We start from the raw sequence: 13,371 nt of genomic DNA on the forward strand, positions 1-13,371 counted from the left end.
ATTAAAAAAATCATAAAGGCATCTGGTGTAAACTCTTGAGCTGATGCTGAGTTGAAGTTAAAAATCATGGCTTAATCAAGCCTTGCATTTAGTATTCTGTCTGTTTGCACTGTCTGTTTTGAAATCCTGCATCTAAATACATTTCTAAAGGATTGCCTTCTTAACTGACAGCGGCTTTGTTAGTTGTATAATAGAGCCCTGTCATGTTACTGTCAGACCTATTATTACAACTTTAGTATGTTCTTTTATAATCTTGTGTCAGCTGTGGGAAAAATAGGCAAGGAATATGACATGTAGTAGAAGAAGCAAACAGAAAACTGGTGGGGGAGTCTAACCATATTTGACACGGCATGTGTGCGCAGAGAGACAGACCTGCATGTTCCTGAGGAGCTGGAAGATCTCCATGGTCCTCAGGACAATATCTTGGACCGTCTCCTGGCCGATGCGACACAGCGAGGCCGTGTTGACATCCCGTGCTGCCTGAGCCTGCTGTTGCTGTGGTGCCGGAGGCTGCCCGCCAAAAGGCGACACAAGCGGAGGGGTTGTCATGGAGACAGCAGGTGAAGATGCTGGTGGTGGAGGAGGAGAAGGTCTAGGTCCAGGTGAGGTTACCTGTCAGGCTATTCCACACCAGCATACACCTTACATGCCTTTGGAAAGGAAAATTAATATGAGGGGGAAGAAAGTAGGACAAGTAATGGGAGTTACTGCATTTATATTGAGGGGAAATTGTGTAACATGAAAACACATTAATGTATAAAGATACTGGCATGATATTCAGCTTCTATTATCAATCAGCCACAGTAGCATGGTTAAATAAATATAATGTCATTTACACACTCAGGAAAGGCAGCACAGCTCTCTGAAATCTTCACAGCTGTCACTAATCAACCAACGGTTGTCAGCGGTGTCGAGCTCCACAGACTGAACACTGATAAAGTCAGTGAGCTAACGGTGTAGCCTTAAATAGAAGTTGTACACCGGGCTTATAGAAACAGTTAAACGTGCCTTTACATCAGCAGATACCATACTGGACTTTAACTATGACAAACAAACGCGTTGAGCCTGACAGCGGGCTCATTAGCTCCACATTAACATGTGGAGAGGTCGTCACCAGGAGCTAAGTGGACAGTCACCCCCGCGCGACACTTGAGCTGTTCCCGCTTCATTTATTTTGCGCTCTTTGATCATTCCGACATGACGTGAACGTGAACACCGCGGGGAGCCTTCGTATTTGTTTAATAGCACGTTGTAATGTTACCTGTGTGCTGAGCATTTGTCTGTTTTGTTGACATGTCAAGTTTCCTGCTCTGTTCCAAGGAGCTCGGCCACCACAAATATCGCGAGAGGTCGTCTTTGACACCGCGACTGGTTGGCGGTAAATGATGAAGTAGAAGTGCCTTGAAAATGTCTTCTTCTTTTTTTTTGTCATTTCATGTGATTTTTTTTTTTGTAATGTATTTAAATTGAAATGCAACAACCATTCAGATCGTATTAACTTAAATGTATTATTTAAAATAACACCGTCCCTCCACAAATGTTAAAAATGAATGGCAACATTACGGTAAAGCAAGGCGCACTGCAAATGTGTTGAGGCTATTTAGGGTAACAGCGCCATATACTGGTCTACTCTTATATAACAGCCAAGTCAGACATCTGACTTCATCAGCCGTCAAGCCAATTTACGCCACATGATTGCTTCTCACGGGTCATTATAACTTTTTTGTAGTAAGCATAATTCAGATTCATCTCATATATGGATTTGTTGTTTTCTCTGTGTTAAATCAAATTATTCAATGCGTCCATCCATCCATTACTCACTGTACAGCTGTACTTGGATTATTTTGTGAGCTATCAGAATTCAGATTAATTTGAAATACATGAGGTGTAAATAGACATAGACAAGAAGGCTATACAAAGCTGCTTCTTCAGCATGTGCTCTGCCATGCAGAATTACTGCTCTGACTTACAGACACTGGAAAAGAGTTTTATTGAAAACGAGAAAGGCTTTGCCTTCAGGCTTGAGTGGGGCTGAAAAGTAGATTAGGATGCCTATTACTTAATTTACATTATTCATTCAAATTTGGGGTTACAGGCTGGATTTCAGTTTCCTTTTGTCTGGAATACATTTTGTGTAATAATAACCTGAAGTCATCTCTTTTCACTTATTCTCTTTCTCGTTAAAATTCCCTATCTGAGACTTGCAACACTGATATGAAAAACACTGTGTCAAGTTCACGCGACTGCCCACAACTTCTTAATTGCAGACGGAGTGCTGGTTAGCTTGCCAGGATGAATGAGTGTTACTCTTACAATCCCCATCTGCCATACTGCCAGACCAACCGAGGCATGCCATTTGGAAATGAGTTTCTCCGTAATCATCCAGTCTGTCTTCTTGGTGTGTTTAATTGGGACGAGAGAGTAGTGATGGTGAGTGGGTGGAGGTAGGTAGTGAGATGAATATGCTTTCCCTGCTCTGCTGCTGAAAGACATTATAAGAGTTTTTAAAATAACTAAGTTGATTCACACATCACACTCGTTGATTATGTTGAGATGTGGGGATGAACCTGCATGCTCATGTTCTGTGTCTGTTTATCATCAATTTAAATCAAATCAATTTTATTTGTATAGCCCAAAGTCACAAAGTACATTTGCCTCAGAGGGCTTTACAATCTGTACAGGGAGTGACACCCTCTGTCCTTAGACCCTCGGTTCGAGTGAGGAAAAACTTGCCCAGAAAAAACCTTTAACAGGGAAAAAATGTGGAAGAAACCTCAGGAAGAGCCACAGAGGAGGGATCCCTCTCCCAGGACGGACAGACGTGCAATGGATGTCACGTGTACAGGACAAATCAACACAAACATATTGTACAATTACAATGACTGACAAAATCACAATGAATCACAATGAATGATAAAATGACCACAGTAGCAGATAAGGTAGTAATAATGACAGTAATAATATATGTAGTGGACGTCGTGCAGGATCACAGCAGCAGCCACGATCCACGAGAACCTGCTGGACGACAGAGCACAGAAACTCCGGGGAAGTTTGGTTAGTAACATGCATTAATGAGACATGGGGGTAGGGCCTCAGCAAGAGGAGAGTGAGAGGTCATCTATCATCACTGATCAAAGAGAAACAACAGAACGTATTGATCACATCAAGGCAAGCTGGTGGTTGGTTTCAAATGGCTTTTTCATGTTAATGCAATCGAACCTCACTGAGACAAAACATTCTTATAAATTCAAACATTCACAAAGGCCTTCATCCATCACAAGGCGACACCATCACAAATCTCAAAGTTTTTCCTCATTCACAACACAGTCACAAACCTTCTAGAGAGCAATGAGGAGAAGATTGAACAAATAGGCAGTGCAATATCTCATTACCTCTGCGCGTCTCGCGCAGCATGCCGTATATTATGTGCACATGACTGACGCCTGATGCATAAAAAAACCCATCAGGCAATACAGACTACCTTGAAAGTGACAGCATGCACATAGTACTGCATCATTTCATTAATGCTGCAGGGGCTTGAACCTTGAATGTGTGTGAGTGACAGAGTGACAGAGAGAGAGAGAGAGAGAGAGAGAGAGAGAGAGGGAGAGAGAGAGAGAGAGAGAGAGAGAGAGAGATGAGAAGAAGGATTAAGTGGTATTGAATGGAGAAAGAAAAGCAGAGAGACAAACCAGAAAAAAAGAGTAACGGAGTGAAAGGTAAAAAAAAAAACTGAAAGGGAGACAGACTGAATCCCTCTTGTGAGGAAACACAAACCGTGTAATAATTATTAGCTGAGGGGGTATCAGGACTAAAACGGATTATCTAGCCACCTAGTGCATTACTCATGCTTTAATTAAATACGCACTGATCTGGTCCCTCCAGGACTAAGTTCAGATGGAGAGAGAGGGAAGGGAGTACAATGGTCTGCTCTCAGCACAAGTCCATTCAACTGCTCACGGCAAACTTCGCCTGCTAAAGTCTCCGGACACAAGTATGAGATTAGTATAGCTGAAGGTATGGGAAACAGGGATAACGTGTATGGGTGGGAGGGTGAGCATATGGGCAGGAGTGCATGTGTTCTGTATAAGGGCATGTGAGCCATAATGTCTCAGCACTTACTACCATTATCTGATCTGATCTGCAATAATCATGTTACCTCATATTCCTGTAATATTATACATATACATGCACTTACTACATTACAGCTGACTAGATTTCAGCTGCTTAACAGTTTGGGTTGCGACTACAGAGCCACGCTGTTTGAATATGTGCAGAATGTGGTTTGGCAATAAGCACTGTCCCTGAAAAATGTGTTGTCTACTTGGCAGCATATGTGGAATATGTGCTCCAAAACTTGTTTATATCATTCAGCATTAATAAAGCCTTCACAAATGTCCAGGTTACCCATCATGCCATGCGCTCTAATGGACCCCCATACCATCATTGATGCTGACATTTGAATTGTGTGCTAATAACAAGCCGGGTGGTCCCACTCCTCTTTAACCCGGAGGACACGGCGTCCATGATTTCAAAACAGAGTTTCAAATGTGGACTCATGAGACTTCACCTTAGTCCATCTTAAATGAGCTAGGACCTACAGAAGGTGGAGGTGTTTCTGGATCTGGTTTATATACGGTTTCCCCCTTTGCATGGTCATAGTTCAGCTGTCATTTGTGGATGCAGCAATAAACTGTGTTCACAGCTGATGGTCTTTGAAAGCCCATGTAGTGATGTCCACCACATGTGAGGGCATGAAGATTACAACCAACCAACAACAGAGATTTATTCTCTGAATCTATTTTTTTTTTTTTTTTTAAGATTTTTTTTTTTGGCCTTTTCAAGCTTTTTGATAGAGACAGCTGAAGAGTGACAGGGATGCGGGGAGAGAGAGAGAGACAGGGAATGACATGCACAAAAGAACCACAGGTCAGATTTGAACCCTGGGTTACTGCAGCAAAGACTGAACCTTTGCACATGGGGCGGCTGCTCTACCAACTGAGCTAAATGCCACCCAATTCTCTGAATCTTTTAATGATATTATGAACTGGCGACAATGAAATCCACACATTCTTAGTCATTTCAAGTTAAGAACCATTATTCTTAAATTGTCCCAAATTGTCCCAATTTGCCAATGCAGTTCAGCACACCAGTTTCTAGTTTTCAGAAAAACTACATGCTCAGGTGCTCTTTTTTTAACTTCTGTTCAAGTAACATCACACTGCAGTATTCCATACATGCAGTACAGTTTTAACATCATTTCACTCTCCGCCATTATCTTTACAAATGTCAGCCTGTTTTGATACCCTTCCAGTTTTAGTACCAGTACAATAAAATTGTATTTATTGTATAATGTATTATAAAACATTTTACACAGTGTGCAACCTTTTTTTTAACATGATGTTGTATTATTCAGGAAATGTGTATGTGTTGCTTGACAACAGTCCCTGTCCAGTTCCAAAAGAAGAGACGCTGTAATCTGACGCCGTGCGCTTTGCCGCAATGACTGACAGCACGCCGCATCTGACCAATAAGCGGTCAGATGCGCAGACAGGCAGTTGGATGCAAGTGGAAAGATGGTCTCCAAACGGTAATATGAATCAGGAGCAATCAAAAGAAAGACAAAGTCAAAACAAGATGAGGCTTGTGCTTCACTATATTGTTGAAATAAAAAAGAAAAACTTTGTGGCATAAAGATCCCAGCTGCTATTCATGAGACAGAAGAGAGGATGATTCTGTCTAGATGTGGACTGGAGTTTACATTTTCCAGCAGCCCTGATTATCGTTTATTGAATGTCTTGTTAACTGCATATACATGCACTTCTGTTGAAACAGGAGTGGTTAATTGACCAGTTGGTGGTCATATGTTGGCTCAGGTTTATAGCCAATATATATCAATCTATGCTATCAATAGAGGTTTTGGGCTATTTTTATGGACGTAAAAAATGTCACCATCTCTTGGTGAATTTAATTCATAACAGTCATATAAGATTAGATAAGATAATATAAGATAAATTAAGATAATCCTTTATTTGACCCACAATGGAGAAATTTAAAGTGTTGCAGCAGCAAACAGCAGTGTAGAAATATAGAACCTAAGTACAAAAGTACCTAAGTACAAAAGGTTAAAAAAATCATAATCTGTTATCACTTATTACTGTTAGCAAATAAATTGTGCATATACAACTGTTGTATGAAAGCAATATCACACTCAAGGTCATGCTGTTGTACTGAATATCAGCACACTGTGATTATGTTTGGCCGAATCACATTAGCCACATTAAAACATATGACATCAGGGATCTCATGAGCAGAGGTTCCAGAAGCAAAAGCATAGCTTGGCCTTTTTTTAGGCAGGCTCCTACATCTTGGGGTCCTCGCACAGAATACATCCAGGCTTCAAGTCAGCCTGTCTCTCCATTTGAATCGTAACAGAGTGGAAGTTGTAGGAGGAGAAACAGGCCTGTGTCATTTCTCTTAGGACAGTTTGAGCGTCCACTGACTCATCTGTAGAGAGAGAAAATACAAAGGCAAACAAACACACATTAGTCACCTTGTGTGTTTAAAAAACTGGGTTTTACACATGCAGCAGACACAGATCATCAATACGTTATCTTTTTGTCTCAACCAACTCTTGAGAAAGATATCTCAGCATTCACTGTCGCACCTATGGCTATGTGTGCAGACAGCACAGCCTGGTTCATGGTGAGGGCCCAGATGTGAAGGTTGTGGACCGCTGTCACCCCCTTCACTGCTAGCAGACCGTCCCGCACTTCACTGTATCTCACCCCTGCTGGAGTACCTGAGTTATAGATGAAAAAGTGATAAAGTGGAGTATAAGTGTAGGACTTTGAGAAATGATAAAGCATCTGAAAGAGCAAGAAATAGAGCTGTGTACAAAGACAATGTTGTCCTTGTGTTCAGAGCCAGAGAATGAGAGCCTTACCTTCCATCAGGACAATAAGAATATCCCTCATGATGGTGATAGTGGTGCACAAGACAAATATGGAGAACAGGAAGGTGCAGATGGGGTCAGCCATCTTATATTCAGGCTGAAAGAAACACAGAGAAAATAAAGGTTAAGGATCGTCAGACATGTTAATCATCTGTGTACTTAATAATTCATTTGTTTTTGTGTTTTTTTTTTTTATTGGTGTGGTACTGAGTATTGTTCAATAATATTAAGAGAGCACAATGTCTGTACAGACCTTCTATATATGAGGAGCTTCTGTTCAAGATAAGAGTCATCAGAGGAAGACTCTCTTTTCAAGATCAAAGCCTTGGATTACCTATTCTCCACTACCAAGAAATCCAAAACTAAGATTAAAAAAAAAATAGTTGGGAAAACCATTTTGATCATTTTTCCACCAGCATGTCATACCTGCCTTATAATTTAATTATCTCATTTTAAAATGTCTTTATGTATTTCAGATCCAAGCTACATGCCTTGCCTCCTCACATAGGTTCAATTTTTGCTCTGTAAGACTTCCCACACCTAGAGAGACTTCTAACCTTGAAGAAGATAATGATGGCGCTGATGAACACGCTGATGCTCTGGAAAAAATCTCCCACCACGTGGACAAAGGCTGCCCGCACACTGGCATTGGCCTGCTGAGCCCTCCGTCCTGAAAGATAGTTATTCATTCATTCATTCATTCACAGCATACCCCACTTCAGCAAAACTTAGTCCACATTTTTTATGCCTTTATTGATAGTACAGCTGAAGATAGACAGGAAGCAGAGAGAGGGGGAGTGACACGCAGTAAATGGCCGTCCGATGCGGGATTCGAACTGGGGCCAGCTGCAGCGAGGACTATAGCCTCCACACACGGGGCGGCTGCTTAACCCACTACACTACCGACCAAAACTTAGTCCACATTTATTCAAAAATCCACCTCTACAAATTCCTGATGTCAATTGCACAGAACCTTGCAACACACCTCTTTTTTTTTCTCTTTTCTCTTATTTATTTTATTATTATGATTGTTTTTTTTTTTGCTTTTCTTTGCTGCTGTTGTTATTAATATCATTATCACTGAAATATCCACACATATATACAAGCACTTATAAATACAGAGTACATGCACACTTACACACGCACTCACACACACATACACATGTACAGTATATATGCAAAATTCCCCCATTAGCAAGGCTACCTCCTTGTCTATCCATTTGTCTGTCTACCTGTCTGACTGTCACTGACACTAATCATATTTGTGTGAAGAAAGTGACAAAACAATGACTTGTATACCAGGAACATACCATGAGCACTGCTGTTTTGCTCCAAGTCTACATTCAAGTCATCATTCGAGTGGGCATGGTTGGAGATCTGATTGTGTTCTTCTTCTTTTTTGTGACTGTGGCCTTGGTCGTTTGAGCTGAGATCTCCGTTACTGTGGCCGTTTGAGTTGAGACCTCCATGACTGTGGCCGTTTGAGTTGAGACCTCCATGACTGTGGCCATTTGAGTTGAGACCTCCGCTACTGTGGCCGTTTGAGCTGAGATCTCCGTTACTGTGGCCGTTTGAGTTGAGACCTCCATGACTGTGGCCGTTTGAGTTGAGACCTCCATGACTGTGGCCATTTGAGTTGAGACCTCCGCTACTGTGGCCGTTTGAGGTGAGATCTTCATTGCTGTGGCCGTTTGAGTTGAGACCTTCATGACTGTGGCCGTTTGGGTTGAGACCTTCATTGCTGTGGCCGTTTGGGTTGAGACCTCCATTGCTGTGGCCATTCAAGCTGAGACCTTTGTGACTGTGGTCGCTTGATCTGAGACCTCCATTACTGTGGCCATTAGAGCTGAGACCTTCATGACTTTTGTCATTTGGGCTAAGACCTCCATGACTGTGGCCATGTGAGCTGAGACCTCCATGACTATGGCCATGGCCAGACTGGTGAAGAACGAGAGCCATGCTTTTGAGAGTAGGAACAAAAATTTGTATGTAAGTATGAATCTAACCAGCTCTGAGATACAAGGTGTTTTGACAACATACTCCAACACAAACCTCTCCAAGAGTCCATGAAACTGGATTTAGTATTGATTATTGATTATGATGAAATCATGCTGTACAAATGAGAACTGAGTTTGTATTTTACTCACATAATATTAGCCAGCACAGCACAACCAGAGGTAATAAGCATGACAGTGCCCTCAATGGTGTAGTCATTGGTGATGAGGCGCTTCACAGCCAGATAAACCAACACTCCTGTTACCAGCCAGATGGTGAACACTGACAGCAGCGCACCCAATATCTCTGCACGGGTGAAAAGATAAGGAGAAACATAATTTAGGAGAAATTGAACAAACTAGTTTAATACTCTCCACCCCACATTCTCTATATGTACAGGGACACACCACAAAGAAACCAAGCAGACCCAGCATGTTTTCGCATGGCGTGGCTGTTAAGTTAGAATGAGACATCACCACCACCAAAGTGCTTGGATGAAGAAAATAATTTAAAAATATACACTAGAACATAGGCTGGGACAATACGCCACCAAGGCTTGGCTGGCCCACCCAGACACTAAGGTCAGCTGTAAACAAGGGATAGGCCACTTAGTCTACTAGGTTGCAAGAGTAGTAGTCAGGGTCCATTCTTGTAAGAGCTATAGTCGATGTCCTGGTGTATTGGAACCTTCAGCAAATAAGGTGTCAGCTGCCACTTTCATTGAATGCAATAGAAACCAGAGACTGGGCCAACCAGCTGCAGATGCAAAGCCTAAGCCTCTTTGTAAAAAGGATGGAAGAGTGCTGGGTCCTGCTGAACAGGAAGTTACTAGGGTGTTATCGCAGAAAACCAATGTAACCAATTGGAGGGCACCAGGGTGAGACTCACCTCTTCCATCCTTTTTAGGGAAGGAGGAAGCAATGTGAATATATCATAGCCAAAAAAAACAAATAAACACACACATGGGAGGAGAACATGGACAATAACTATACCTCAACAAAAAAGATTCCCCCATGCTTTCACAGCTTTTGGTATGATTCTTGGTTTGGGCCTCAGCAAAAAAACAGCCTGCTCTAAGCCTCATCTTTTGTGAGATCAGTAAGGTGAACTCAAGGCCAAAAAGAAATGAATTCATATGATTTAATTAAACCAACAAGTAATATGACAAACCAATACAAAGTGAATGTGTTTGTGTTTCTCCAGATTTAACTCAGATGACCTGGATGACTGACAACCCTAACAGTCAATATGATCATCTGTATATGTTCCTATAAGATAAAAACCCTTACTTATAACACTGGAAAAACTATATTCCTTTTTAACTATTATGTTGCCCATATCAAGTCACTCTTTTTGCCTGAAAATGAAGCTGCAAATCCTGTATTTGTCTTTTTATTATGGCAGCGACATGACATGACAACTACATCTTGGCAACAATCACTGGTGAATAAAGGGTTAAATGTTGAGGAGGTAAATATCACAGAAAAAAATTGTCTCTAATGCAGGTTTAATAACTGACAAATAAATCTCAATACTGTACCTGCACGATGCCAGCCATAGTTGAGCTTGTGTGTGGCAGGTCTGGAGGAGAGCCAGAGGGACAACAGGCTGATGATGAAGCTGATGAAGTCCACCAAGAGGTGGGCAGCGTCTGTCATCACTGCAAGACTGCCTGCAAAATACCCACCTGCAGATAGACAATAATTTAATATAAATATTATACTATTGTACTGCTGAAATGCTAGATTTAGCATTGATCCAGAAAATGAGAGCTACAGAGAAGAATCGGGGATTAAACATTAAAGAAAAAAAAGAAGGACTCACCAACGATTTCACCAATTATAAAAATCAGGCAGATGATAGAAACTGCATACAGCCTCTTCCTGGAAGCGTTCCTCTCTCGTTCACGATTCTCCCGCGCATGGTTGTTGTCATGGCAATGCTTGATGCCGTCTGTGTTGTCTATCTGTACTGCCTCCTGGCTGGGCACGCTGGATGTACATCACAAATGCAACAAAGGGAGAGCAGATAGCAGCATATTGAGCAATATCTTTGCAATCATCTCCTTCAACTCTTTAACATTTGTTTACAGTGCGGCAAATATTAAATTATCATCATTCGTTTTTTTCAAGTGAATAATTTAAAACCACGAAAACTGTTTAGAATTCCCACCACAAGTTCCCAGAGCCCAATGTGTGTGTACCAACAGTCCAAAAACCAAAGATAATTAAATTGCAATGATGTAAAAGAGCAGATCCTCAAATTGACGAGGCTGGACAAAGCAAATGTTTGGCTTTAATTGATAACTGACTTGTATGCATTGTCAAATTTGTTGGCCATAAATATTTATTCTACTTCACTTCATATTTGTCCTGGAAAAGGTATTTAATCCAATAGCCCTTTTATACTAAAGCTCTTTAGCCTGCTTTAGATAGCATATCGGCAGGTTAGAAGGTGGTGAATGACTGGAGTACAACTGTATCTATTGTATGAAAAATGAATAAACTGCTGGAAGTTTGAAAACAAAACCGTACAAATGTATACAACATTAGACTACATTTTTCAGTGATAGTATAAATTAGTCCAATTAGTTGTTTGAAAGTCAGGAGCTTTATAAATGAAGTTTTAAGTGGCAATTTAAATGCTAATAAAGTCCAGTCAACTAAAGTGAGAGGTCACCCATGAGTCTGACATGAAATCCATGAAAACTGAAAAATAAATCTAAATACAAAGTGAAAACTGAACATTAATATTTATTTTTAAAAATTCTAGAATTGAATTGAAAAAAATTATTACACTTATGAAAAATAAAAATTCAAAAAAGTTCAAGATCAAAACTTAATTTTTAATTTCAAATTGTTGTTCTTTTCTTTTTCTATAATTATTTTTTTTGGCCTTTTCAAGCTTTATTTGATAGAGACAGCTGGAGAGTGACAGGAATGTGGGGAGAGAGAGAATGGGAATGACATGCAGGAAAGAGCCACAGGTCGGATTTGAAGCCTGGGCTTCCGCAGCAAGGACTGAGCCTTTGCACATGGGGTGGCTGCTCTACCAACTGAGCTAAACACCACCCCTACAAACTGTTTTTCGAATGATGCAAAGTTTTGGCCCTGATTTGGCTCCATATGAATGTGTATTCACCATCTGCTTCATAATCAGCTCAATGTAACAATTTGAAGTAGAAGCGACAGCATGAAAATTAGCAAAAGTTCTGCTCCACACTCAGTGTACTCCAGAATAGATAATTTTTGTATGAATACAATAGATAGACATAGAATAGAGGAATGTAGAATAGGGATAACTGACCTATCTGACCACAGTATCATTTACCTTAACATCCATCTAAATGGATTATTTAAGGCCCAGCAAGCTTCTCAAGAAATACATAAAAACTACTATTTGAACCTGAAGAAATAGAAAAGGTTTATCAAAACTTATATTCCCAACCTACAGCAAAAAGAAGAATGTGGAATCAAAGAACTCCTTGACTCACTGGATTTGCCAGCTATTGGAGAAGAACAAAATAGAAAATGAATTTCCAATATCACTAAGAAAGAATTCAAAAAATCAAACAAAACACCAGGCAGTGATGGATTCCCTAGAGAATGGTATAAAGAAGAGTTAACCCCACTACTCCTGAACTCTTTCAATGTTACTCTGTCAAAGAGGCCATAACTTCAGTTATACCAAAGGAAGGGGAAAATAAATCCTACAGACCTATCTCCATTCTAAATAGATTTAGCTTACAGCGAGGGACTCATCAAGGATGCTGCCTTAGCCCTACCGTGTTTGTAATATTTACTGAAACGTTGGCACAAATGATAAGACAAAGTTGCGATTTGTAAGGAATCCAGATAGGAAAACAGGAACATATCATTGGACTCTTCGCTGACAGTGTTACTGTGACTCTCCAAGACCCAGACAGAACTTTCCCTAAACTGATATTGATATTAGATGACTTCGGTAAATAATACAGGTTATAAATGAAACATTTTCGATTAGTTTTTCGATCCACTAAAACTCAGTCTATTATTATCTATTTATTATTATCTGTTTATCTCTCTTATCTAATTAAGACTTTTAAGAAGGAGTTTCTTCATAACATGATAATTAATTACATGTTCCTCTATTCCAATATGACTAAGTGCAAATGTAAGAATATACCTTCCATCAGTGTTGTATGTGTTCCTCCGTTCTATGTCCAGGGGAAGTCTCTCTTGGTCTTTCTTGAACATGACTGATGTCTTGAAGAATATCAGATAAGGTATTAAGAAATTGATCATAGTGAAAACAAAAACATGCTTTAAAAAAAATCAAATACAAGAAACGTTCTGTTAATTATTACAATAATTATAATTTAAATCTCCCTCAGAATCTTCTTCAGGCTTTGTCTCCTGCTTCTTACAGCTCTGTTGTCCCTG

At 40.3% G+C, this 13,371-nt stretch overlaps 2 protein-coding genes across 4 annotated transcripts in view; both read right to left on the reverse strand.

Annotated features, from left to right (window-relative positions):
• med30 (mediator complex subunit 30) overlaps positions 1-1,385 on the reverse strand; it is a 39,912-nt gene extending 38,527 nt beyond the window's left edge. For both annotated transcript variants that reach the window (XM_027287090.1, XM_027287091.1), the window contains exons 1-2: positions 1,262-1,385; positions 373-650 (exon numbers count right to left, since the gene is read on the reverse strand). In XM_027287090.1, coding sequence (XP_027142891.1) covers positions 373-549 — 177 coding nt within the window. In that variant the 5' untranslated portion in view covers positions 550-650; positions 1,262-1,385. The remainder of the gene's footprint in view (positions 1-372; positions 651-1,261) is intronic.
• A 3,596-nt stretch (positions 1,386-4,981) lies between these two features.
• On the reverse strand, positions 4,982-13,365 carry LOC104937808 (zinc transporter 8-like). Of its 2 annotated transcripts, XM_019270766.2 has the most exons (10): positions 13,296-13,365; positions 13,115-13,194; positions 10,775-10,941; positions 10,491-10,637; positions 9,103-9,256; positions 8,266-8,915; positions 7,513-7,625; positions 6,947-7,052; positions 6,668-6,802; positions 4,982-6,507 (listed from the first exon to the last, which is right to left on the reverse strand). In XM_019270766.2, the coding sequence occupies exons 2-10, from the start codon at positions 13,183-13,185 to the stop codon at positions 6,362-6,364; spliced, it is 1,689 nt and encodes a 562-aa protein (XP_019126311.1). In that variant the 5' UTR covers positions 13,186-13,194; positions 13,296-13,365; the 3' UTR covers positions 4,982-6,361. The 2 variants fall into 2 exon arrangements, with proteins under 2 accessions (XP_019126311.1, XP_019126310.1); XM_019270765.2 differs by having other exon boundaries at positions 13,115-13,356.
• Between the last annotated feature and the right edge of the window lie 6 nt (positions 13,366-13,371).

This window comes from Larimichthys crocea, chromosome XIII, assembly GCF_000972845.2.
Source record: "Larimichthys crocea isolate SSNF chromosome XIII, L_crocea_2.0, whole genome shotgun sequence".
NCBI lineage: Eukaryota > Metazoa > Chordata > Actinopteri > Sciaenidae > Larimichthys > Larimichthys crocea.